Source organism: Tachyglossus aculeatus, chromosome 17 (genome assembly GCF_015852505.1).
Source record: "Tachyglossus aculeatus isolate mTacAcu1 chromosome 17, mTacAcu1.pri, whole genome shotgun sequence".
NCBI classification, from domain to species: domain Eukaryota; kingdom Metazoa; phylum Chordata; class Mammalia; order Monotremata; family Tachyglossidae; genus Tachyglossus; species Tachyglossus aculeatus.
Window position 1 is genome coordinate 35,515,887 of NC_052082.1, and position 27,780 is coordinate 35,543,666.

The window sequence follows — 27,780 nt, forward strand, 5'->3', positions numbered from 1 at the left end:
AAATAAATATGTACAAACATATATACATATATACAGGTGCTGTGGGGAAGTGAAGGAGGAAAGATGTGGGGGATGGAACTGCCCGGGAGGGAAGGAAAAGAGGCAGCGTCGAAGGCTGGCTCTTTTTGCCCTCGGAGTCTCAGCCGAAGCAGAAAGTTCAATCAGTCAATCAATCAATCGTATTTATTGAGCACTTACTGTGTGCAGAGCACTGGACTAAGCGCTTGGGAAGTCCAAGTTGGCAACATATAGAGACGGTCCCTACCCAACAGTGGGCTCACAGTCTAAAAGGAGGAGAGAGAGAACAAAACCAAACAGACTAACAAAATAAAATAAATAGAATAGATATGTACAGGTAAAATAAACAAATAAATAGAGTAATAAACATGTACAAACATATATACATATATACAGGTGCTGTGGGGAAGGGAAGGAGGTAAGACGGGGGGATGGAACTGCCCGGGAGGGAAGGAAAAAAGGCAGCATCGAAGGGTGGCTCTTTTTGCCCTCGGAGTCTCAGCCGAAGCAGAAAGATCAATCAATCAATCAATCAATCGTATTTATTGAGCGCTTACTGTGTGCAGAGCACTGGACTAAGCGCTTGGGAAGTCCAAGTTGGCAACATATAGAGACAGTCCCTACCCAACAGTGGGCTCACAGTCTAAAAGGGGGAGACAGAGAACAAAACCAGACTACCAAAATAAAATAAATAGAATAGATATGTACAGGTAAAATAAATAGAGTAATAAAGATGTACAAAGATGTGGCGGTTCGTTAAACCCTCCCTCAATCTCCAGGCCTGGTAAGATTTCCTTCCCCTGGAAGCCGAGAAAGACTCTACAGAGGAAATTCATGTGCGCAACAAATGCCAAAACCCTTTTCTCCCTCTAAAAGTCAAGGGGAGACGGAATTGTCACGAAGGCAACTTCGAAACAAGCAGTTCAGTGGCTGCTTTCTGCCTGGCTCGAACAGGAAGCCTTTCAATCCCGAATGAATCGCGTATTGTCACGTCCCCCCATTTAGAGAAAGACGGAACTGGGAATTTTCAAGGGCTCGTGTTCTTTGAGGCCTGAAGACAAACACCCTGCTGTCCCGCTCAGCGGCTATTTAGGACGTCTAAGCGCTTACTCTGCGCTACGCGCTACGGCGCTTGTCGCGTGGGCCTGACATCCATCATCAATCGTATTTATTGAGTGCTTACTATGTGCAGAGCGCTGTACTAAGCGCTTGGGGAGTACAAATTGGCAACATATAGAGACAGTCCCTACCCAACAGTGGGCTCACAGTCTAAAAGGGGGAGTCTAAAAATCCATCTGAACTCAGGCGCCGTCACAATCTCTGTTTCACGCTGGAAAATGCAGCAAAACCCCCAGAGACGGAAAACTGAAGCGGGGTCATTTATATTCAGAGCTTAGGCCCCATTTGGACTGGTGACAGCAAGGAGTTTAAATCAATCAGCGGCACTTTTTGAGTGCTTACTGTGTGCAGAGCCCTGTACAAAGCACTTGGGAGAGTATCATGCAACAGACTTGATAGACACATAAATTATGGATTATAAAATATTTATATATTATATATTATGTATTTATATTTAACATTTACATTAAAATAAATATAAAATATAAAATAAATATTTATATTTATTTATATATTATGTATTATTTATATATTTGTATATTATATTTAATATATATTTAATATATATTATATTAAATGCGTCTCCCCATCTAGACCACAAGCTCCTTATGGGCAGGGAACATGACTGCTAATGCTGTTGTATTGTACTCTCCCAAGCGCTTAGTACAGTGCTGCTCTAGACTGTGAGCCCACTGTTGGGTAGAGACTGTATATGTTGCCAACTTGCACTTCCCAAGAGCTTAGTACAGTGCTCTGCACATAGTAAGCGCTCAATAAATACGATTGATGATGATGATGATGATGATGTTGCCAACTTGTACTTCCCAAGCGCTTAGCAGTGCTCTGCACACAGTAAGTGCTCAATAAATACGATTGATTGATTGATTGATTGCGCTGCACCTAGTGAGCGCTCAATAAATACCACTAATCGATTGATCACTGAACAGGAGCCAACGATCCTATTCCCTTCTGAAGACTTGGGAAAATAAATTATAGGCGTGTAAATTGACTTTTGCTCCTTGAACAAAAAAAAGTAAGTGATTACTCGAGGGAGTAGTAATAATAATAATTATGACGGTATTTGTTAAGCGCTTACTGTGTGCCAAGCACTGTTCTAAGCGCTGAGGAAGATACAAGGTAATTAGGTGGTCCCACGGGGGGCTCACAGTCTTAATCCCCATTTGACCGACGAGGGAACTGAGGCCCAGAGAAGTCAAGTGACTTGCCCAAGGTCACACAGCTGACAAGGGGTGGAGCCGGGATTTGAACCCACGACCTCTGACTCCCAAGCCCGGGCTCTCTCCACCGAGCCACGCTGACTACGGAGTCGGTATCGGGAGAATTAATTTCCCAAGTGTCATCCCAGCGCTTAGGACAGTGCTTTGCACATAGTAAGCGCTTAATAAATAATAATAATAATAATGATGGCGTTTATTAAGCGCTTACTATGTGCAAAGCACCGTTCTAAGCGCTGGATGCCATCGTCACTATTATTATTATTATCTTCAGCTGCGATGGTGACTATTCCCATCTATGATCCATCTTCATTCTCTGGAAGCAGGGATCCCTTTTAGACTGGGAGCCCACTGTTGGGTAGGGACTGTCTCTATATGTTGCCAATTTGTACTTCCCAAGCGCTTAGTACAGTGCTCTGCACATAGTAGGTGCTCAATAAATACGATTGATGATGATCCCCCACTCTCCCAGATATTCGGTGAATTAATTAATGGTATTTACTGAGCACTTACTGTGGGCAGAACACTGTACTAAGCGCTTGGGAGAGTACGAGTTCCTCTACTGCGAGCTTACTCACTGTGCCCTGTGTGAACCCGCTGTTGGGTAGGGACCGTCTCTCTATGTTGCCAACTTGTCCTTCCCAAGCGCTTAGTACAGTGCTCTGCACATAGTAAGCGCTCAATAAATACGATTGAATGACTCATCGGTCTCGCCGCTGACCCCTTTCCCACATTCTCTCCTTAGCCTGTGACTCCCTCCCGCTCCATATCAATCAATCGTATTTATTGAGCGCTTACTGTGTGCAGAGCACTGTACTAAGCTCCATATATGCCAGACCACCACTCTCTTCACCTTCAAAGTATTATTAAGGTCCCATGTCTATTCTATTTATTTCATTTTGTTAATATGTTTGGTTTTGTTCTCTGTCCCCCCCTTCTAGACTGTTGGGTAGGGACTGTCTCTATATGTTGCCAACTTGGACTTCCCAAGCGCTTAGTACAGTGCTCTGCACACAGTAAGCGCTCAATAAATACGATTGATTGATTGATTGATTGATCTCCTCCAAGCGACCCGGATTAAGCATTTTTCCCCGGCTCGCTCTCCCTTCCGCGTCACCTATGCACTTCGATCTGTGACTTTTGCAAATTTGATATTCCCCCCAACCCCAACCCCACTGCACTTATTAGATATCTTTAAAATATATAAGTATATAAAATATATATCTTTAAAATATATACTATAAATTACATTTATTCATACTAATGTCAGTCTCCCCCTCCAGGCCGTAAGCCCGTTATGGGCAGGGAACATGTCTGCTAATTCGGCTGTATGGTACTCTCCCAGATGCCTAGTACAGTGCTCTGCACAGAGTAAGCGCTCAATAAATACCACTGATTGATTGATTACGATAGAGAAGCAGCGTGGCTCAGTGGAAAGAGACCGGGCTTTGGAGTCCGAGGTCCTGGGTTCAAATCCCGGCTCTGCCAATTGTCAGCTGTGTGACTTTGGGCAAGTCACTTCTCTGGGCCTCAGTTCCCTCATCTGTCAAATGGGGATGAAGACTGTGAGCCCCCCGTGGGACAACCTGATCACCTTGTAACCTCTCCAGCGCTTAGAACAGTGCTTTGCACAGAGTAAGTGCTTAATAAATGCTACCATTATTATACAACAAGCACCGATCCCGGCGCTGTGGTAGATACAATTAAAACCGGGTTGGACACAGCCCCCATCCCCCATGGGGCTCACAGTCTAAGGAAGGGGGACAACAGGTATCGAATCCCCATTTTGCAGGGAGGAAACTGAGGCCCAGAGGGGTTAAGTGACTCGCCCAGGATTATGCAACGGGTACTATGAGCCTGCCGTCGGGTAGGGACCGCCTCTATATGTTGCAAACCTGTACTTCCCAAGCGCTTAGTCCAGTGCTCTGCACACAGTGAGCGCTCAGTAAATACGATTGAATGAATGAATGAATGAAAGTGGCGGAGTCAGGATTTGAATCCAGGCCCTTGGATCCCAGGGCCGTGCTTTATCCACTAGGCCACGCAGCTTGAAAACAACATCTTGTTGGACAGCACATTCCTAGACCCGATTTCTTGCGGTTTCTGTTGCCGGATCCTGAACTAAGGAGCCCACGTTGATCATGTGAAGCAGCAGGAGAAGCAGCGTGGCTCAGTGGAAAGAGCCCGGGCTTTGGAGTCAGAGGTCCTGGGTTCAAATCCCGGCTCCGCCACTTGTCAGCTGGGTGACTTTGGGCAAGTCGCTTCACTTCTCTGGGCCTCAGTTATCTGTAAAATGGGGATTAAGACTATGAGCCCCATGTGGGACAACCTGATCACCTTGTAACCTCCCCAGCGCTTAGAACAGTGCTTTGCACATAGTAGGTGCTTAATAAATACCATTATTATTATTATTATTCTCTGGGCTTCAGTTATCCCATCTGTAAAATGGGGATTAAGACTGTGAACCCCATGTGGGACAACCTGATCACCTTGTAACCTCCCCAGCGCTTAGAACAGTGCTTTGCACATAGTAAGTGCTTAATACCATTATTATTATTATTGTTCTCTGGGCCTCAGTTATCTCATCTGTAAAATGGGGATTAAGACTGTGAGCCCCATGTGGGACAACCTGATCACCTTGTAACCTCCCCAGCGCTTAGAACAGTGCTTTGCACATAGTAAGTGCTTAATAAATACCATCATTATTATTATTATTATTATTCTCTGGGCCTCAGTTATCCCATCTGTAAAATGGGGATTAAGACTGTGAGCCCCATGTGGGACAACCTGATCACCTTGTAACCTCTCCAGCGCTTAGAACAGTGCTTTGCACATAGTAAGCGCTTAATAAATACCATTATTATTATTATTTCTACAAAGCTGGGCGGGACCAGGCTGCGGAGCAAATACCAAAATTAAAATATAAACTGGGGCTCACTTTAGCGGCCACCACGCATTCATTCATTCGGTCGTACTTATTGAGCGCTTACTGTGTGCAGAGCACTGTACTAAACGCTTGGGAAGTGCAAGTCGGCAACATATAGAGACGGTCTCTTCGCAACAGCGGGCTCACAGTCGAGAAGGGGGAGACAAAAGATGAAATGCCGAAACCCGGGATCGAATCAGGGACCTTTAGATCTTCAGTCTAACGCTCTTTCAGCTGAGTTATTTCGGCCCCGCGCCACCCCATTTTACAGCCTTCATCTCACCTTCCCGTGGCGTTCCTTGCCAACGCCGGCACGGGAACGAAATTTCAAATGAGCTAATCTGCGGTTCTCATATCATTGTGTTCCTTCAGGCGCTCACCAGAAATTCACCTATTGTGTGGCACTAATACGACCTCCCACCCGGTTCAAATTCCCGAAGTTTTTCTCCGGTAGCTTGGGAAATGAGGTCCTTTCAGCTGCTGAACAAAAAAAAACTCGGCGTCTAATCCAATTCCTTTGGCCGGAGTACAAACGCCAACGCGCTTGGATTCATTTGGGCCTCTCCTGTAGTCCGTCACAGGGGCGAGAGACATCAGCAGGCTTTTTGAACTACGCTTCGAAGAGAAAGCCGTTCAGGGATCTCCGATGGACTAAACCTCTTGGAGATTTCACAGCCTGATGCTTCTAATTGAGCTCACGATTTACCGTCTCGTGACGTGAACGCCGGCCAAAGGAGTTCCACCGGCAAAGAACCTTTTCCAGAAAAATGGTAATTAATCCCACAAGAGAGTGGCTTAGTGGAAAGAGCCCGGGCTTGGGAGTCAGAGGTCATGGGTTCTGTGACTTCGGGCAAGTCACCATCTCTGTGCCTCAGTTCCCTCATCGGGAAAATGGGGATGAAGACTGCGAGCCCCACGTGGGACAACCTGATTGCCCTGTATCTACCCCAGCGCTTAGAACAGTGCTTCCCACGTCGTAAGCGTTTAACAAATACCATCATCATCATTATTATTATTATTCACGTTACCGGTCAGATTCAGGAAACGTTTCGCCTTCAAATCCCATTAAATTGTACTTTCCCCAGCGCTTAGTAGAGTGCTCCGGTAAGTGCCCTGACTTGCATAAACTAGGCCTATGAGCCGAAGAGCGGCGTGACACTCCAGCTGCTCAAACGTTGGAACTCCGCGGCCTGCTCCGGGAAAAGGTGGCTGTCCATCATCATCATCATCAATCGTATTTATTGAGCGCTTACTATGTGCAGAGCACTGTACTAAGTACAAATTGGCAATATATAGAGATAGTCCCTACCCAACAGTGGGCTCCAGCCCTCGTGGCATCCAGGGATCCCGACCGGCGAACATGCCAGCGGCACGAGGCTCCGGGCTCCCTAGCATCCTGAGCTCCCGCTCCATCGGGGCGGGACGAAGTCCCGAAAGCAGCAGCAACTTTTTAGAGCATTGGCCTGCAGTCCTGGGTTCGGCCCGGGCTCAGACTTACCTTCCCCAAGCACCTCAGGAAGCCGCCGCGCTCTGGAAGCTCCGTCCCCCGCGGAGGCAGGCGGCGGACTGGACTTCATCAGCATCATCATCATCAATCGTATTTATTGAGCGCTTACTATGTGCAGAGCACTGGACTAAGCGCTTGGAAAGTACAAATTGGCAACATATAGAGACAGTCCCTACCCGTCTGGCTCAGATCCCCTTTCCACCGGGGCCTGGGGTCGGCCGGTGCCGCCCTGTGATGGGACCCGTCTCCCCATCACCCCCCGACCCAACAACCTACCTCTCAGACCCCGGGGCCGGGGTGATGGGGACGGGCAAGGTCGCTTCCTCTCCTTGACGGTGCCGTCGCCGTTAGAAGACTCTGCTCCTGTTAGCAACCTACTGTCGGCGTTCCTCCATCCAAGCCCGACCCAGATTGCGAGCCCCCACATGTTGTCCCCCATGGGGCTCACAGTCTTCATCCCCGTTTTACAGATGAGGGAACTGAGGCTCGGAGAAGTGAAGCGACTTGCCCGAGGACGGTGGGACGGCCGCCGTCTTGTTATAGTTTGGAGAAGCAGCGTGGCTCAGTGGAAAGAGCCCGGGCTTCGGAGTCAGAGGTCATGGGTTCAAATCCCAGCTCTGCCGACTGTCAGCAAGTCACTTAACTTCTCTGTGCCTCAGTGACCTCATCTGTAAAACGGGGATTAAAACTGTGAACCCCCCAGGACAACCTGATCACCTTTGCACATAGTAAGCGCTTAACAAATACCATCATCATTATTATTATTAATGCACATAGTAAGCACTTAAATACTATCATTATTATTACTATTATTTATGCACATAGTAAGCGCTTAACAAATACCGTCATTATTATTATTTAACTATTCCAGTGCTTAGCACACAGTGAAGGCATCAGAAATAATCTACCCCAGCACCTAATATAATGCTTGGCACATTTTTTAGACTGTGAGCCCACTGTTGGGTAGGGACTGTCTCTATATGTTGCCAATTTGTACTTCCCAAGCGCTTAGTACAGTGCTCTGCACATAGTAAGCGCTCAATAAATACGACCGATGATGATTTTAAGTGCTTAACACATACCACTTGCATCATTATTATTATTGCTATTATTATTATGCTGCCCCGATGCCCTGCTGTTGGTCCAGAGAACAAAGGCCGGCCCTGGGAACCAGGACACCTAGGTCTGGGACCAATTCTGCTCATGAGTGCTGGGACCAGGCCATTGGGAGGGAAGGAAGAACCACCTCGGGCGCTCCACGGGGATGGGCCCGGGGAATTCCGGACCCGTCACGGGCTGACGAGGGCGGCCAGCCAGAGGGTCGCTTAGCCAGAGACGGATCCTGAAGGCGATAAGCTTCTGAGGGGCCCTCTGCGATGCGCTGCATTCGTTCATTCAATTTGAGCACTTACTGTGTGCCGAGCACCGTACTAAGCGCTTGGGAAGTCCAGGTTGGCACCGTATAGAGACGGTCCCTACCCAACAGTGGGGCCGACTCGCCGCCTGAACTCCGCGGCTCAGGCGGAGTCATCCCGGCCGTGATTCTCCCCGGCCCGGGAGCCCGCTCCACGGACGCGCTCGGCCCCGTGAGGGCAACCCCGTGGCATTCTCCCGCGCAGAGTACTGGGCAGGGGAGAGCTCGCCTTTCCACCCCTTTGAGCCAGCGAGGGCCTGAGGGGAAGGCAAGATGTCAGCCCTTCCTTGGCCTGTGCCGGCAGGATTCATTCATTCATTCAATCGCATTTATTGAGTGCTTACTTGTGGTCTGGCCTGGGGGATGGCGGGGTCCCCACCGTTCTCACTGAACGGCAGAACGAGCCGGACTTGCCCTGGCCCTCCCCGCGGCTCCTGAGAGCCTGGCTGGGCCGCGGCGGCACCAGGGCACGCTGACAGCGGAAAAGGACAGCCCCACGCTGGGCCCTGGGCGCTCCCCGGATGTGCTGATGGAAAACAGTCCCCCCAGACGCGAGCCGGGTCTAGAGTGGCACAGAAGCGGGTGGAGGAGGAGGAGGGGGGGGGGAGAGGGTGGGGGAGAGGCAGCAACAGCACTTGGCGCTTAGAACAGTGCTTTGCACATAATAAGCGCTTAATAAATGCCATCATTATTATTAACAACAGGACTGATAGTTTGCCACTCCGGCACCTCCCCTCCCCGCTTCCCAAAGGGACCAGGACTGAGTTTGCCCTGCCTCTTTCCATCCCCTCCCTTCTCTCCCCACTCATCTGTTTAAATTGTACAACTTGCACACCATCTTGAAGGCGCACACAGCCCGGCTCTTTCCATCCCCTCCCTTCTCTCCCCGCTCATCTGTTTAAATTGTACAACTCGCACACCAACGTCTCGAAGGCGCACGCAGCCCGGCTCTCTTTTGCACGAAAAGGTTGCGGACCCACCCAATCGGCAGGGACCGGAGCGCGGATCGGAACCACTATCACTGCATTCGATTCCTTTCCGCAGATTCCCAGCCCCGACTGCGACTCCCCCATTGCCCTTGACCGGCGCCTCCGCCTCCGTCGGACTAACGGGGCCCTCTTGGCGATTCCCTGCATTTATAAAATCCTACACGGGGTGTCTTATTTTCATTTTATCCGCCCGTCCTCCCCAGAACCTTGGCACCGGGGTTAATAATACCGACCCACTTTACAGCCGAAAGAATGGAGATGTGGTGGAGAAAATGGCTTGTCGCAAGTGCCACAGGGAGAGTTAAAAGACACCGATAGTGGGAGGAATCAAAGCACTGACGACTCTGCCAGGGTCACGCAGCCCCCCGCCCTGTGCTGATCCTCTTTCTTGCCTTATCCGCACCTGCGGCAGAATACGGATCCGGGTTTTGAGCGGTTCTTCCAAAGCCCGGTCAGAATCGATACGCTAGAATTCGGGAATGTTCCTTCCATCCAAAAGGCTTCTCCTCAGCTCCCGCTCCTCCTCCTCGACCTCAGCCGGAGAACTATTCAGACGCAAGGGGCCGTCCCGTTCTAGCCAAACACAGCTGCTAGATGAAGCTCTCCGAAGAACAGTTTTAATGGGTCATTTTTCTATAAAGTCATGTGTAAAGTGAAAAGCGAAAAGACTTTAAAACGGGAAGATTTTATGTACAGAAATGGGCCGCTGTTTAAAAACGGAATAAGCGAGTCACACCAAAGATTATTTTCTACAGGAGAGGAGAGTCACCGGGGCAACCGGAGCTTCCCCACACTGCTTGATCTGCTTGATCTTCCTGAGGTTCGGGATTAATAGGGGCCCGTTCCTCTTCGTGGTTCCCCCATAGCGTTCGGTGATGATCTCAAAGCAGAGAGAAAAGTTGCATTCAAGCAGAAAGCCAAACTCGCCCCTGAATCACTTGTGGAGAAGCTGGGGCAGAGAGAAGACAGACCACGGCAGGCCGCTCAAATGCCTCCAAGGGAGAAATTTCCTACTTGATCTAGACGGGCCGTTAGGCTGACGCCTTCGCGGTGGAGGATCAATCCCCTTGCATCACGCGAACGTCGGACAGGTCCTCTACCCCCTCCAGCTTCAAATTCTGAGAAGGAAATACAAACACCAAACAGTCGGCAGCTAATCGTGACCCCACGGCAACAGCACGCACGACCCTGGCTAAAGTCAAGGGAAAGGAGGCGCTTTGGTTCCAGTAGGAGAGCGCGCAGGCCTGCGAGAGAGGAGGACCTGGGTTCCAATCCCGACACTTGTGACCTTGGACAAGTCATTTCGCTGCTCGAGGCATCAGTACTTTCATCTGCAACACGGGGATTCAATGCCTGTTCTCCCTCCTCCTCAGTCCGGGAGCCCCATGGGGGACCAGATGACCTTTAATCTACCCCAGCACTTAATATAATGCTTGGCACATTTTAAGCGCTTAACAAATACCACTTGTGTCATTATTATTATTGCTATTATTATTATGAGAGAGGTCAGTACCACTTGTGGTTAAACCTCACGACTATAAAATGGAATTTCATTCATTCATTCATTCATTCAATCATATTTATTGAGCGCTTACTGTGTGCAGAGCACTGTACTAAGCGCTTGGGAAGTACAAGTTGGCAACATAATAATGATGGCATTTATTAAGCACTTACTATGTGCAAAGCACTGTTCTAAGCGCTGGGGGGGATACAAGCTGTCCCACGGGGGGCTCAACATATATGACAGTGATAATAATAATAATAATGACGGCATTTGTTAAGTGCTTACTATGTGCAAAGCACTGTTCTAAGCGCTGGGGGGGATACAAGGTGATCAAGTTGTCCCACGGGGGGCTCACAGTCTTAATCCCCGTTTTATAGATGAGGCAACTGAGGCCCAGAGAAGTGAAGTGACTTGCCCCAAGTCACACAGCTGAGAAGTGGCGGAGCCGGGATTTGAACCCATGACCTCTGACGCCCGGGCTCTTTCCACTGAGCCACGCTGCTTCTCACTGTGATACGCTTCCCTATGTTATCCCTCTGGGGGTGACAGGAAAGGACACCTGACGACTAAGAAAAATAACCATGGATGCCAACTCAAAGTGATGTTTAAGGAAGCCAGTCGCGGCAAATCCACCAAAGACAGGAGAACAAAGGCGGGACAATATTCCTGATGGCCCACCCTTTTCTAGCAGTTTAAAAAACAATCCGACAACTGACTTGCTTTTAAAGTAGCTAGCTGGCATACTCTCCCGCCGACCAAATTATCTTAAACTGGACGGGTTCCCGTTTTCTCCTGATTTTAGAAAGGAGCCGAGTATTTAATCTGTTGCCGCTTATTTCTTTGTCGCAAAAGCGCTTCCCGGAGAAAGGCATCCTAAACAGGAGCCTTCTGCATCCCTGGAAATTACGGCCAACAGAATTCCCAGCCAAAAGCACCCAGCCCTTGGAGAGGGAAGGCCGAGAGAGGATGATCTTCAGGGATAAAGTTCCGGCGGACATTCGGGGGGGACAAGTAGATTTCCCCGGGTTCTGTGCTCTCAGGACCGTTTCGGGTAAATTACGGCAAAATCCCAGAGCAAACCCCCAAGCCCCTCTGGTTGTGCTTAAAGTTAAACTGTGACAAAAGCCTCACTGCTCTACCCAGGCTGGTTAGTGTGCAATTTGTCTCCCTTTCGTCAAATGCTGACTTTTCTCTGGGCCTATTTACCAAAGACAGCGGTATGGTCAGGTACTCTTGGACAGGCAGAAACAATTTGGCAGGCAGACAGTGTCTCCGCTCAGTCCAAACTTGTCATCACATATTTTAGGGCATCGTCACCCTCCGAGGGAAATTATTTCTGGTCAAACCACCGAGCGCCCCCGACGCTATGAGATTGCTACTCCCTTTCAGTGAAGCTGTGTTGGTTGTGATCCACGGGAGAGGTCTGAAAGACCTCCAGGAGAAAATGAACACTTCCACTTTAAGGGCAGCAACCTGGACTTGTACTGCCCAAGCGCTTAGTACAGTGCTCTGCACACAGTAAGCGCTCAATAAATACGATTGACTGTTTGGACAACTTGAATGCCAACGTCCCAGACGTTGTGATTTCAATGGCAGTTAATTCAATCGTTGGCACTGCTAAAACCAGGATGATGATGCGCTTACTATGTGCAAAGCGCTGTTCTAAGCGTTGGGGAGGTTACCAGGTGATCGGGTTGTCCCCCGGGGGGGCTCACAGTCTTAATCCCCATTTTACAGGTGAGGTAACTGAGGCACAGAGAAGTCGAGTGACTTGTCCAAAGTCACACAGCTGACAATTGGCGGAGCTGGGATTTCATTCATTCATTCAATCGTATTCATTGAGCGCTTACTGTGTGCTGAGCACTGTACAAAGCGCTTGGGAAGTACAAGTTGGCAACATGTAGAGACGGTCCCTACCCAACAGTGGGCTCACAGTCTAGAAGGGGGAGAAAGAGAACAAAACAAAACATATTAACAGAATAAAATAAATAGAATATGTACAAATAAAATAGAGTAATAAATACATACAAACATATATACATATATACTTTTGAACCCATGACCTCTGACTCCAAAGCCCGGGCTCTTTCCACTGAGCCACGCTGCTTCTCGGGCATTGTGTTGAGGATACAGGCATTGTGTTGGGGAGCAGAAACTACAGTGCATTTTAATGTGCTACTTTCCAAGGACAATTTGCACAGTTCCCAAAATATCACTCCGCACTCGTTTTTTATTAAAGGATGGGAGGCATCCAAGCATTTTCAGGGCATGCAATCGCCATAATAAGCAATCCAATGCTGCTTAAATTGAAGTACGTAGGTTTAGGGATAGGTTCTTCTTCTGACTGAGACTGTGAGCCCCGTGAGGGCCAGAGACTGCGTCTCACCTAATCAACAGGAGTCTACCCCAGCACCCTGCTTGACACGTGATAAGTGCTTAGAGAAGCAGCGTGACTCAGTGGAAAGAGCCCGGGCTTTGGAGTCAGAGGTCAGGGGTTCAAATCCTGGCTCCGCCAATTATCAGCTATGTCACTTCGCTTCTCTGGGCCTCAGTTCCCTCATCTGGAAAATGGGGATTAAGCCTGTGAGCCCCATGTGGGACAACCGGATCACCTTGCATCTCCCCAGCGCTTAGAACGGTGCTTTGCGCATAGTAAGCGCTTACCAAATACTATCATTACTATTATTAAAACACCACTGTTATTATCACCATTCTTCCATCACGGGCGGAATAATCCTGGAATTCGGCTTTCTCCCTTACGCACCTTTTCGTTCGCCAAATGCAAGAGGCAGGCAAATGCCAGGGGTACGGAGAGGTTCTGAGCCATCACGGAAGGAAGGCTGCAAAAAGGAGAGCAAATTCAGTACCCGAATAACAAGCCCTAAGGAGATGAAGACAGGGTTTTTTTTTTTGGTATACGGCATGCAGAAGTCCATAAACAAGGGCTGATTTTGCGGGAAGCTTACAGAAACATTTCAGATGTTTGTCACGGGCAGGTTTTTCCTGTTTCGTACAATGAAATTCCAAGTCCTTTATGTCAGTTGATACGCTTAGGGGGGAGGAAGAGAGTGAGTGAGTGAGTGTGTGTCTGTGTGTTTTGTTTGGGGGGAGATAATGCTGCTGTGGAAACATAAAATAGATGGTCCAGATGAACGGGGCAGGAAAGAAAGCTCTCAACGCAGCCCATCGCCCTGTCAGTTCAGGGACTAGCTACGCGGGTAGCAGGAGCATTTTTGAGCTGGTGTGATCAACGGGTTGAAGGAGAAGGACAGAGAAGTAGTGACGTCTCTAGATGTTGCCAACTTGTACTTCCCAAACGCTTAGTACAGTGCTCTGCACACAGTAAGCGCCAAATAAATACGATTGAACAAATGACTCTGAGCAAGTGCAGGAACTCGATACTGCAGTTGTAACATCATGCAGCTACTCGACTGGGGCTCCGTGAAGATTTCGACTTACTTGTGTTTCAGGTCCTTTGTAATGCCACTGAACACCTTCTCTCCTGCAACTGCCAATTCCTCTTCTCTCTCAATTCCTTCACTCTAGTTTAGGAAAAGAAGGGAGAAAGCGAAAGATCAAGGCCAGGCCCAAATTCCCAACTTTGTCTTAGTGGAGCTCTCCCGATTAAGCCTGCAAGACGCTAAACTGGACCTCCCAGCTGATTTTCTAACCGCGCTACACCGACGAGCCCTTCGGGTCTGGAGTTTGGAATTCGCTCTCCGGAGCGAAAAAGGTCAGGGTGGTGACCTCGTAAGCTTTTATTTCCACGGAGCCGACGAACAGGATGAGAGCTGTGAAGAGGAGGGTCGGAGCCGGTGATTTTGAAAACATAAAGGCTTCCTTGGAGAAGCAGCCAGCGTCCCCACCCAAAACAGGCCGACAGCTCCGTCTCCGCTGGGTTTTCTGGCTCAGTCTTCATCCCCATTATACAGATGAGGGAACTGAGGCCCAGAGAAGTGAAGTGACTTGCCCAAAGTCACCCAGCTGGCAATTGGCAGAGCTGGGATTGGAACCCATGACCTCGGACTCCAAAGCCCGGGCTCTTTCCACTGAGCCACGTTGCTTCTCTGATGTCTGTCTCCCTGCTTCTAGGCTGTAAGCCCAGAGTGTGGGGAGGGATTGTCTCTCTTTTTTCCTGACTTGTACTTTCGAAGCGCTTAGTACAGTGCACTGCACAAAGTAAGCGCTTAATAAATACGATTGAATGGATGAATAAGAACAGTTTAGGCTTAAATCAGATGCTCTTACTTTAAGCTGGGCTCAGCACAGGGCATATCCCTACCCGTAACGTCTCACCTCAGTAAAAATGTTGGCCCTCTGTAGATTTAATGCAAAGCATCTATTTGGAAAGGGAGCAGAAAAGAGGGAGTGAACGTGGAATGGAGTGAGGATAAGTAGGGCAGGAGGCCAGAAAGCCAATAAGTTCCATAACAAAATTCCCGCCTTATCAGAAGGATGACTGAGAGGGTGCCTCCAGTCCCTCTTATCCAGACTCCCAGAAACCTCTCCTCTATTGCCGAGGAGGGAGGACCAGGCAACAGTTGAGAAAACTGGGGAACCCGGGGCACCTGAGTCAGTCAAGGCAGTGAGTCAATCGTATTTACTGAGTGCTTACTGTGTGCAGAGCGCTGTACTAAGCGCTTGGGAGGGTACAATGCAACAATAAACGGACACATTCCCTTCCCACAGCGAGCTTGCAGTCTAGAGGGGGAGACAGATATTAATATAAATAACTACAGATAAGTGCTGTGGGGCTGGAAGGGGTGGGGGATGAATAAAGGGAGCAAGTCAGGACGACACAGAGGGAGAGGGAGAAGCGGAAAGGAGGGCTTAGTCGGGGAAGGTCTCTTGGAGGAGATGTGTTTTCAAGAAGGCTTTGAAGCGGTGGGGGGAGAGTCATTGCCTGTCAGATATGAGGGCTTGGTTGTAATAGGAGAGTTAGCGAGGTGAGGTAGGAGGGGGCAAGGTGATTGAGTGCTTAAAGCCAATGGTGAGGAGTTACTGTTTGATGCGGAGGTGGACGGGCAACCCCTGGAGTCTCTGGAGGAGTAGGGAAGCTCCTACTTTCCGACTAGAGCCGGGCTCAGGGCTGCCCAAACCAGCCTCCCCCAGGGCAAAGGACACCCCAGAGTCGGAAGTCAACCTCTACAGTTTTAAAATCCTGGGAGTGCTGTGATCGATGCTCTCGTACAGTTTTTCTGGGACTGTGCAGGGGGGAAAGGAGGGGTGTCAGAGGACTCCCACGTCCATTCTTTTCTTCCTCCTGACATACTGCTTGACACTGAGGTTAGGAAGGTGGCGGCTCCGTTCTGTTTGTAGCTACCCGGGGCTCAGTCCCAAGGCGGCATTAAATAAATACCATCACTGACCAAACACACGCTTGGATCACGAAGCGTGGCAATCCAGAGCGGAGCGTATTCGTTCGGAGAATTAGGCAACCCAGTCTTGGGTGAGATCGCATACCTCTTTAGCAGCTGGGTTTTTCTGGGTTTTGGTCAGCAGACTCCACATGCTCTGCTTTAATCTCTTCATATCCATCTTTTTGGCGGTCTTGGCGTAATGAATCTCGATTTTATTGACCTGCAACGGAGGAGGAGGACACGTGAGGAGGTGGAGCTGGGCCACGGTAGAAACGAATGCCCAGCAGAATGAAGAAATCCACTTACTCTAAACCACTGAGCCAATTGCATCCTGCTAGACAAGCTGTTCACTGCCCTGGTCCCTAGTTACAAACCCATTTTTCATGGCCTTGTCTTTCACAGCAGCCCAAAGACCCGAGAAGAAGCAGGCCTCAACAGCCGACCCGTTCCATGGATGAAACGGCTAAATGAAGAGGAACTTTCAGGCCTTATTCCCAAGCAATGAGTGGTAAGGCACCCTGGCTTCCCTGGCCATGCCTACGGCTCCTCTGACTATCCTGTATACTATCATCATCATCATCATCAATCGTATTTATTGAGCGCTTACTATGTGCAGAGCACTGTACTAAGCGCTTGGGAAGTACAACTTGGCAACATATAGAGACAGTCCCTACCCAACAGTGGGCTCACAGTCTAAAAGGGGAGACAGAGAACAAAACTAAACATACTAACAAAATAAAATAGAATAGATATGTACAAATAAAATAAATAAATAAATAGAGTAATAAATATGTGCAAACATATATACATATATATACTAGTATAGTATATATACTATACTATATACTATAGTATACTATATACTATATACTACTGTATACTACTATATACTATACTATATACTAGTATAGTATATATATATACATATATATGCATATATATATACATGTATGTATATATATATACTAATATTCAATTCATTCATTCAATCGTATTTATTGAGTGTTTATTATTATTAAAAGTAATAATGATAATAATAGTATTTGTTAAGCGATTACTATGTGCCAGGCGCCGTTCTAAGTACTGGGGTAGATACACGGTAATTGGGTTGGACACATTGGGCTCCCAGTCTTAATCCCCATTTTACAGATGAGGGCACTGAGGACCAGAGAAGTGAAGTGACTTGCCCGAGGTCCCACAGAAGACAAGTGGTGGAGCCGGGATTAGAACCCAGGTCCTTCTGACCCCAAGGCCCGTGCTCTAGCCACTAGGCCGTGCTGCTTTCGCTACTGCGTGCACTGCATTGAACTAGGGGCTTGGGAAGATACAATACAAAAATAAACAGACACGTTCCCTGCCCGCAATGAGCTTGCAGTCTAGAGGGGGCTAATAATAGCATTGGTATTTGGCAAGCGCTTACTACGTGTAGAACACTTTATTAATAATAATAATAATAATGATAATGATGGCACTTGTTAAGCGCTTACTATGTGCAAAACACTTTATTAATAATAATAATAATAATGATAATGATGGCATTTGTTAAGCGCTTACTATGTGCAAAGCACTGTTCTAAGCGCTGGGGAGGCTACAAGGTGATCAGATTGTCCCACGTGGGGCTCACCATTTTCATCCCCATTTTCCAGAGGGCCCAGAGAAGTGAAGTGACTTGCCCAAAGTCACACAGCTGACAGTTGGCGGAGCCGGGATTTGAACCCATGACCTCTTATTCCCAAGCCCGGGCTCTTCCCACTGAAACAAGTTAAGCGAGTCCCGTCCCACAGGGGACTCCCATTCTAAATAAGAGGGAACACAGGTATTGAAGCCCCGTTTTACAGGTGAGGAGACTAAGGCCCAGAGAAATGAGGTGACTTGCCCAGGGCCACACAGCATGCAAGCGCTCCGACTCCAAGGCCTGTGCTCTTTCCATTAGGCTACGTTGTTGTAGGGAGATAAGGACCCCCTCGAAATGCAGTCTCAATCTCTCTTTCTCTCTCCATCCTTCCTTCCTTTACTCCCTCCTTTCCTCCCTCTCTCTTCCCGGTCCCCCGACCCATCTCCATGGATTCTGGACCTCGGCTCTGAGCCCAGGCCAGGAGGTAGAACCTATTCCCTATCCCCTGCTAGAAGCTAGGAAAGGCCAGGCCCTCGACTTTGCAATCTGGGGCAAAAGAGGAAGACGGACGGGCTGGGGGGCAACGAGGAGGAGGAGGAGAAGGCTGCCACGGGAGCTCAAATCCATCCACAGAGTGGGAGCCCAGCAAGCCCCAGCCACAGTGTAGGTAAAGGCGAGGCAGCTGGCTCTGGAGCCAGGAAGCACGGTGAACATAAGGGAGACGCCACAACGGCAGACACCGAAGCCAGAACTGGGATTTGACCTCATCCAGTAAGGCCCCGAGACCACAGCGGCGGGGGCAAGGTCACGGAACCGGGGCCGAACCTGGCGGAAACCTTCGATGGTTAACCATCTGGGGTAGATCCTGCTCTTAATCGATAGGAACAAAAGCAGAATCTAAAGCACGGAGGTCGACCCAAAGGAGTCCTGCCTTTCCTATGTGTAGTAAGGACCGTGAGCCCCCCGTGGGACAACCTGATCACCTTGCAACCTCCCCAGCGCTTAGAACAGTGCTCTGCACACAGTAAGAGCTCAATAAATACGATTGATTGATTCTTGGCACATAGTAAGCGCTTAAAAAATGTTATTATTATTATTATTATTATACAAGTAGTAAAGCATTACTAATTTGAACAGTTCTGCCCCAAATCTGCTGCCTCCGTAGCCAGATTTTTTTATGGTATTTGTTCATTCAGTCAATCGTATTTATTGAGTGTTTACGGTGTGCAGAGCACTCTACTGAGCATTCACTCATTCAATCGCATTTATTGAGTGTTTACGGTGTGCAGAGCACTCTACTGAGCATTCACTCATTCAATCGTATTTATTGAGCGCTTACTGTGTGCAGAGCACTGTACGAAGAGCTTGGGAAGTCCAAGTTGGCAACATATAGAGACGGTCCCTAACCAACAATCAATCAATCGTATTTATTGAGCGCTTACTGTGTGCAGAGCACTGTACGAAGCGCTTGGGAAGTCCAAGTTGGCAACATATAGAGATGGTCCCTACCCAACAGCGGACTCACAGTGTAGAAGGGGGAGACAGGCGACAAAACAGAACATATTAACAAAATAAAATACATAGAATAAATATGTACAATTAAAATAAATAAGTAGCGTAATAAATATGTACAAACATATATACATATATACAGGTGCTGTGGGGAGGGGAAGGGGGGGAGGAGGGGGCTCAGTCTGGGACTTCCTATGAGCCAGGAACTGTACTAAGTGCTGGGGCAGATACCAGCTAACCAGGTTGAACACAGTCCTTGCCCCACGTGGGGCTCACAGCCTTAATCCCCATTTTCCAGATGTGGTGACTAAGGCACAGACAAATGAAGTGACTTGCCCAAGGCCACACAGCGGATAAGCGGCGGAGCCGGGATGAAACCCCAGGTCCTTCTGACCCCCAGGCCTGTGTTCTACCCAGTAGGCTCACAGATTCTCCTCAGCTGCAGTCGATAAGTGGTATTTATTGAGCGCTTACTTTGTGGCGCACTTGACACTTCAGCTACAATATGACAGAAGGCAAGCGGGAGTGATCGACGACGTGTCCCTCTCTTACCTGTCACGCGGGGGAGAAGTTAGAGGCGTCCTTCTTACCTAGCCATCTGGTTTCATGCCCCAAACTCACCGACCCGCTCAGAGCAGCAGGCAAGGAGAGAGCATGGCAGAATTCGGTCTCGAGCTAACTGATCCCCGCGCTGAAAGAGATCTCCCTCTCAGCTGTTCCTTACCTTCTGCGGCTCGGCTACCAGATTCAGCTCCCCGTACGTCACGATGTCAGCTCCGTTGCCGTCAGCGTGCCCTCCGTTTTCTTGTCCGTTCTCCTGTCCACAGCTGGGACGAGCCGTCCGGTCAAAGGGCCCGCTGGGGTCCGCACAGCCATCGGGTTCATCGTTCTCACTGTCAGCAGCCTGAGTAAAGAGACGGCTGGATTGGCCCCGGGCCTCGAAACGGCCAAAGCGCCGAGATTCCCGGCAGAAACCGCGTCCGCCTCATGAAGAGGATCACAGAACTGGAAGGGATCTTACAAGACGGTGCAGTTCTTCTCGTTCCCGTCCAACGGGACCCGGCCCTGTTTTTAAGGCCTTCAGCGGTGGAGGGGAAGCTGTCACAGTTCAAAATAAATGGAATTCCTCAAATGCCGCACGGCACTTGGTGGCTTAGAGATGCACTGCATCTCTGGATCAAAACACGCTGCCCACTTTCAAAAATCTCCCCGAGATATGGCAAGAGAACCAGCGCCTTGAGCAGCCCGGGGAAAAGGGGGATTGCCAAAGAGATTCTCCTCAGCTGCAATCAAATTGAGCGCTGACTCTGTGGCGCACTTGACACTTCAGACACAATACGACAGGAGGCAAGCGGGAGGGATCGACAATCTCTTACCTGTAACGCGGGGCAGAAGTTAGAGGCGTCGTTAGGATTGTCGTAATCGTAGTCCCCAACGTCCTCCTCCTCGTGTTCTGAGGAGGCACTCTGCATAACCATCTTCCTCAGCTACAACGGAGAAGGTTAGAAAGGCAGGGAGCGCTTTCTAGATCTGTTTCGAGGAACCATTAGTTCCTTATCTCGCCACGTCTCAAGAGCCTCCAGGGGTTGCCCGTCCACCTCCACATCAGACAGTCTTAACCATTGCCTTTAAAAGCGCTCATTCAGCTCACCCCCTCCTACCTCACCTCACCAAACTCATTCTTTCAGTCGTATTTATTGAGCGCTTACTGTGTGCAGAGCACTGTACTTAGCGCTTGGGAAGTCCAAGTTGGCAACATATAGAGACGGGCCCTACCCAACAGCGGGCTCACAGTCTAGAAGGGGGAGATGGACAACAAAACAAAACATATTAACAAAATAAAATAAATGGAATAGTAAATATGTACAACTCCTACTACAGCCCAGCCCACCCGCTCCACTCTAGCTGGCTCACTGTACCCCTACCGCGTCTATCTTGCCGCCGACCCCTTTGTCACGTCCTCCCTCTGGCCTGGACCTCCCTCGCCCTCCACAATCTCACCAGACCGGCACTCTCCCCCTTAAATGGTGGCATTTAAGTGCTTACTACGTGCCGAGCACTGTTCTAAGCGCCGGGGTAGATACGAGGTAATGAGGTGGTCCCACGTGGGGCTCCCGGTCTTCACCCCCATTTTACAGATGAGGGAACTGAGGCCCGGAGAAGTCAAGTGACAGGCCCAGGGTCACACAGCTGATCGGTGGCGGAGCTGGGATTAATGTCCCATCTCCAGGATGCCTTCCCTGATTAAGGCCTCTTTTCCTTGCCTTCTCCCTTCTGCATCACCCATGCACTTGGATCTGTGACCTCTGGACATTTGGCATTCACCCAACCTTCAGCCCTACAGCACTTATTCATTCAATCGTATTTATTGACAACTTGAACAATTGACAACTGTTCACTGTTCACAATGAACAACTCGTTCATTTCTATTACTGTCTGCTTCCCCCTCTAGACTTTACTGCGGGCGGAGGTGTCTACTAATTCCGCAGCAAGCGCTTAGTACAATTCTCCACGCACAGTAAACACTCAATGAATGCCATTGATTGGCTAAAAAGAAACGACTACTCCTAGTCAGAGAGAAAAACCTCATTCTCCAGGATCACTACCATTGTTGCTTAATTAATGGTATTTATTGAGCACTGCCTCTGTGCACTGTATTATGTGCTGTACTTAATCTATCTGCAGTTCCAAATGGACACACGTGTCATCTCCTGATAATCTTCCTTCCCTTCCTCACTGGCACTAGCTGACCAGAAGCACCATACACTAGGGAGTCCTTCATAAAACTGGATTTCTTCTGGAAATTCCCCAACTTCATCACCGCACGGCAAACCTCAGCCCTGAACTGACACTACAGGGAAGGTGACTTTTAAAGTGCCGAGCACGGGCCCGGGAATCAGAGGACCACCATCTGTCTGCTGTGTGACCTTGGGCAAGGCACTTCACTTCTCTGGGCTTCGGTTACCTCATCTGAGAAATGGGGATGAAGACTGTGAGCCTCCTGTGGGACGGGGACCGGGACCGACACGATGAGCTCGTGTCGACCCCACCGCTTAGTACAGAGCCTGGCAGGCGCGTGCTAAGCGCTTAACAAGTTCCAGGAAAAAAAATTTATAATAAAAACAATCAAAATATTATATCTATAATATATGTAATATATTATAATATATAAATATATAATATATGCAATATATTATAATATATAAATATATAATATATGTAATATATTATAATATATAAATATATAATATATGTAATATATTATAATATATAAATATGTAATATGTGTAATATATTATAATATATAAATATGTAATATATGTAATATGTTATAATATATAAATATATAATTTTATCTATAAATCGAAATATTATATAATGTATGTAATATATTATAATATATATAAATATATAATTCAAAATAACCCTGCCCCCAAAGCAACATATCAGCCACCTTACCCTGTTGCCTGGTTTGAGGTTCAGCTGAATTATGTTATCTGGCTCATAGTGAAAATCTGCCGGGAGCGTGGTGGCTTTCTGATTTTGATTCTCCAGTGTTCCTTTGGAGAGAGTGGTGGCAACCTGCTGAAAATAAGGAATAGCCGTAAGATCGCAGGGACCCTTAGCAGGAGCTGAGGGAGAGCCAACTATTTGGCGAGAGTGAAGAGTTTAAAGTGAAATCAAGCAGCAGGGTGACTATGCCTGCCATAGAGGAAGATGCGATTCAGCTCATTAGGAATCAACTGCCCGGTTGAAAAAGACGGCCTCATCTCGGAGACGCCGAAGTTCATACAGGGAAAGAAAGATATAGAAATACGCTATCCAAAATTCGGCATAAACCTTGGTTTTTCGGAAATACACATCAAAGCCAATGTCCTCTTCGAAGTTGAGTTCAAATGTCTTCTTTGCGCTCTTCTTCTTATTCTCTCGGGCATTTTGTTCCGCTGTAGAGAAAAGCCACAGTGAACATTCTGTGCTTTTGTGGACAGAAGTTGTTTAATTAATTAATTAATGATGGCATTTATAAAGCATTAATAAAGTTTATTTAAAAAGTTTACTCTTCATTATTACTCTATTTATTTTACTTGTACATATTTATTCTATTTATTTTATTCTGTTAATATGTTTTGTTCTCTGTCTCCCCCTTCTAGACTGTGAGCCCACTGTTGGGTAGGGACCGTCTCTATATGTTGCCAGCTTGTCCTTCCCAAGCGCTTAGTCCAGTGCTCTGCACACAGTAAGCGCTCAATAAATACGATTGAATGAATGAATGGATATGGGATTTTTTTTAGCCCTACTGACGTCAAGAAATCACTTGCTTTCAAAATACGCTGGATGAATTAGGAAGACGAGTCTGGCCTACCCGCAGACCGTCCTGGTAGGCATCCCGACTGGATTACCGCGTCAGTATCCGTTCTGATTTCCCAACTCCACCCCCCTCCCCGCCCCACAGAACTTGTGTGTATATATGTACTATAATTACCTATAGAATTACAATTCTATAGTACTAATTCTATAGTATAATTCTATAGAATTATATATATTATATATATTATATAGAATTATATATAAATATATATTATTATTATATAGAATTATAGCTATAATTCTATTCAATGTGATGCTACTGATGCCCGTTTACTTGTTTTAATGTCTGTCTCCCCCCTTCTAGACCGTGAGCCCATCGTGGGCAGGGACTGTCTCTGTTGCTGAATTGCACAGTGCTCGGCACGCGGTAAGCGCTCAATAAACATGATTGAGTGAATTTGCAAGGACAATTCGTCTTGCTACCCGAATTCAAGGCAGTCTACTCTAAAAACAGGCACTTCCCCGGCTTTTCAGGAAGACGGGATTAAAACAGAAGGGGAAGTTTTGACTCCGACCGACCCTCCGCTCAAGATTCAAGTCAACTCTCCGTCCGAGGACAGATCCGGTTCCTGATAGAGCTGTTTCTCTCCAACACACACGTACTCACGCACGCTTCCTCCCTTAAAATGCTCCCTGGCTGGACCGGCAAGCTGACGAGAGGCGTCGGTCACGCCTTCTCCCCCGTCCCTAAAGCCATCACACGGAAATACGTACGTTTGTGGCGGGGTTTAAAGCGCCAGTGGTCTGGGCCAGCCCACATTGACATGATCCGGGGACTGAAGTAGGAATATTCTCCGGGCTTCAGGGAAAGATGGAGGCACAGGGTCCCAATGTCTCCGTCACCGAGGGGTATCACATCTTTCCTGTAACACACGGAACGAGTTTCAATCTTATATGCTACGATTGGAACAGGGCTCCAGGACTCTGGATTCAGTAAGCGCTTGACGACCACTGTTACTGCTACTCCTCTTAATGATAATAATAATAAAAATGGCATTTATTAAGCACTTCCTATGTGCAAAGCACTGTTCTAAGCGTTAGGGAGGTTACAAGGTGATCAGGTCCCACGGGGGGCTCACAGTCTTAATCCCCATTTTACAGATAATAATAATAATGATGCTGGCATTTCTTAAGCGCTTACTATGTGCAAAGCACTGTTCTAAGCGCTGGGGAATTTACAAAGTGATCAGGTTGGCCCACGGGGGGGGGTCGCAGTATTAATCCCCATTTTACAGATGAGATAACTGAGGCCCATCATCATCATCATCATCAATCGTATTTATTGAGCGCTTACTATGTGCAGAGCACTGTACTAAGCGCTTGGGAAGTACAAATTGGCAACATATAGAGACGGTCCCTACCCAACAGTGGGCTCACAGTCTAAAAGGGGGAGACAGAGAACAAAACCAAACATACTAACAAAATAAAATCAATAGAATAGATATGGACAAGTAGAATAAATAGAGTAATAAATATGTACAACCATATATACATATATACAGGTGCTGTGGGGAAGGGAAGGAGGTAAGATGAGGGGGTGGATAGGGGGACAAGGGGGAGTACAAACAGTGCTCTGCACACAGTAAGTGCTCAATACGATTGATTGATTGATTGATTGACGGTGGTATCCGTGAAGTGCTCACTACGCGCCAGGCAGTGTACTAAGCGCTGGAGAGGACACGAGCCAATTGAGTCAGACACCGTCTCTGTCCCACGTGGGGCTCGTTTTACAGATTCGCTCAATCGTACTTATTGAGCGCCTACTGTGTGCTGAGCGCTGTACTAAGCAGATGAGGGAACTGGGGCCCAGAGAAGAGAAGTGGCTTGTCCAGGGTCACACGGCATTCATTCATTCATTCAATCGTATTTATTGAGCGCTTACTGGGTGCAGAGCACTGGACTAAGCGCTTGGAAAGTACAATTCGGCAACAAATAGAGACAATCCCTACCCAACAACAAGCTTACAGTCTAGAGGAGGGAGACAGACAACAAAACAAGTAGACAGGTGTCAATACCATCAGAATAGATAGAATTATAGATATATACACATCATTAATAAAATAGAGTAAATGGAGCACTGTACTAAATGCTTGGGAGAAGACAGTTGAACAATAAACAGACATATTCCCTGCCCACAGTGAGCTTACAGTCTAGAGGGGGGAGACGGACAACAAAACAAAACAAGTAGACAGGTGTCAATACCATCAGAATAGATAAATAGAATTATAGATATATACACAACATTAATAAAATCAATAGAATAAATGGAGCACTGTACTAAATGCTTGGGAGAAGACAGTTGAACAATAAACAGACATATTCCCTGCCCACAGTGAGCTTACAGTCTGGGGGGGGAGACAGACAACAAAACAAAACAAGTAGACAGGTGTCAATACCATCAGAAAATTATAGATATATACACATCATTAATAAAATCAATAGAATAAATGGAGCACTGTACTAAATGCTTGGGAGAAGACAGTTGAACAATAAACAGACATATTCCCTGCCCACAGTGAGCTTACAATCTGGGGGGGGAGACAGACAACAAAACAAAACAAGTAGACAGGTGTCAATACCATCAGAAAATTATAGATATATACACATCATTAATAAAATAAATAGAATAAATGGAGCACTGTACTAAATGCTTGGGAGAAGACAGTTGAACAATAAACAGGCATATTCCCTGCCCACAGTGAGCTTACAGTTTGGGGGGGAGACAGACAACAAAACAAAACAAGTAGACAGGAGTCAATACCATCAGAGTAGATAAATAGAATTATAGATATATACACATCATTAATAAAATAAATAGAATAAATGGAGCCCTGTACTAAATGCTTGGGAGAAGACAGTTGTACAATAAACAGACATGTTCCCTGCCCACAGTGAGCTTACAGTCTAGAGGGGGGAGACAGACAACAAAACAAGTAGACAGGTGTCAATACCATCAGAAAATTATAGCTATATACACATCATTAATAAAATAAATAGAATAAATGGAGCACTGTACTAAATGCTTGGGAGAAGACAGTTGAACAATAAACAGACACATCCCCTGCCCACAACGAGCTTACAGTCTACAGGAGGGAGACAGACAATAAAACAAAACAAGTGGTGGAGCCAGGAACAGAACCCACGACCTCCTGACTCCCGGGCGGTTATGGGATGTGTTTTAAAAATCTCCCACCCGGAGCTGAAAAGCTGGCAAGGGAAGTGCAGAGGAGGAAAGGACAAAAACCACACGCCCCAGGAAGCAAAGGGGGTGGTCTGCCTCGGTTTCCCAGGGGCCAACTTTTAGCACTCTGTCTAGCTTTAATGGCCCTTCCCGTCAACCCCCTGTTCCTTCCCCCTCCCTATCGGACGGACCATCTTCCCTCTCTCCCCATCTTCAAAGCCCTCCTAAAATCCCCTCTCCCGCAGGAAGTTTTCCCTAAGCGCTTGGGAAGTCCAGGTTGGCGACCTATAGAGACGGCCCCTACCCAACAGTGGGCTCACAGTCTAAAAATGTCCCCTGCCCACAACGAGCTTACAGTCCCGAGGGCTGTAGCCAGGGTCCATGGACTATTCTCAGTTACATGTATTCTATTTATTTTATTTTGTTAGCATGTTTGGTTTTGGTCTCTGTCTCCCCCTTTTAGACCGTGAGCCCGCTGTCGGGTAGGGACCGTCTCTAGATGCTGCCAACTTGGACTTCCCAAGCGCTTAGTCCAGTGCTCTGCGCCCAGTAAGCGCTCAATAAATACGATTGATTGATTGACAGTCAAATCCCCTTCTCGATCCAGATACATTCGTCAACTGCGCCGTCTTAATGGGCGTCCTCCGGGATCAGTCAACAAGCCGAACGACTTGTCCAAATCGAAGAGACTCCTCTGGTCTTTGTGTTATTTTTTTCCCCTCCTCTTTAAAAGCCTGTCTCTCTATGTTGCCAGTTTGTACTTCCCAAGAGCTTAGTCCAGTGCTCTGCACATAGTAAGCGCTCAATAAATACGATTGATGATGATGATGATGATGACGATGAAAAGCCACCCATTTCTAAAAGCCTTTCCCCCGTGACCCCTGTCCACGTGAGCGGAACCGAACTCTTCGTCTTCCCTCCTAAAGTCTCTCCTCCCGCAGCTTTCCCCTCACTGTTGACAACACTGCCAACTTGTACTTCCCAAGCGCTTAGTCCAGTGCTCTGCACGCAGTAAGCGCTCAATAAATACGA

At 47.6% G+C, this 27,780-nt stretch overlaps 1 protein-coding gene and 1 non-coding gene across 4 annotated transcripts in view; both read right to left on the bottom strand.

Moving 5' to 3' along the window:
• Positions 1-5,474: 5,474 nt before the first annotated feature.
• TRNAF-GAA lies at positions 5,475-5,547 on the bottom strand. Its single transcript has one exon. It is a non-coding gene; the product is annotated as a tRNA-Phe (tRNA).
• A 4,277-nt stretch (positions 5,548-9,824) lies between these two features.
• The window catches only part of NCAPH (non-SMC condensin I complex subunit H), a 73,254-nt gene continuing 55,298 nt past the window's right edge, over positions 9,825-27,780 (bottom strand). For 2 of the 3 annotated variants that reach the window (XM_038759277.1, XM_038759279.1), the window contains 9 exons: positions 24,282-24,430; positions 23,040-23,143; positions 22,659-22,784; positions 20,576-20,686; positions 19,924-20,103; positions 16,176-16,292; positions 14,172-14,254; positions 13,477-13,552; positions 9,825-10,326 (listed from right to left, as the gene is read on the bottom strand). In XM_038759277.1, coding sequence (XP_038615205.1) covers positions 10,267-10,326; positions 13,477-13,552; positions 14,172-14,254; positions 16,176-16,292; positions 19,924-20,103; positions 20,576-20,686; positions 22,659-22,784; positions 23,040-23,143; positions 24,282-24,430 — 1,006 coding nt within the window. In that variant the 3' untranslated portion in view covers positions 9,825-10,266. The remainder of the gene's footprint in view (positions 10,327-13,476; positions 13,553-14,171; positions 14,255-16,175; positions 16,293-19,923; positions 20,104-20,575; positions 20,687-22,658; positions 22,785-23,039; positions 23,144-24,281; positions 24,431-27,780) is intronic. The other variant, XM_038759278.1, reaches the window with a different exon arrangement.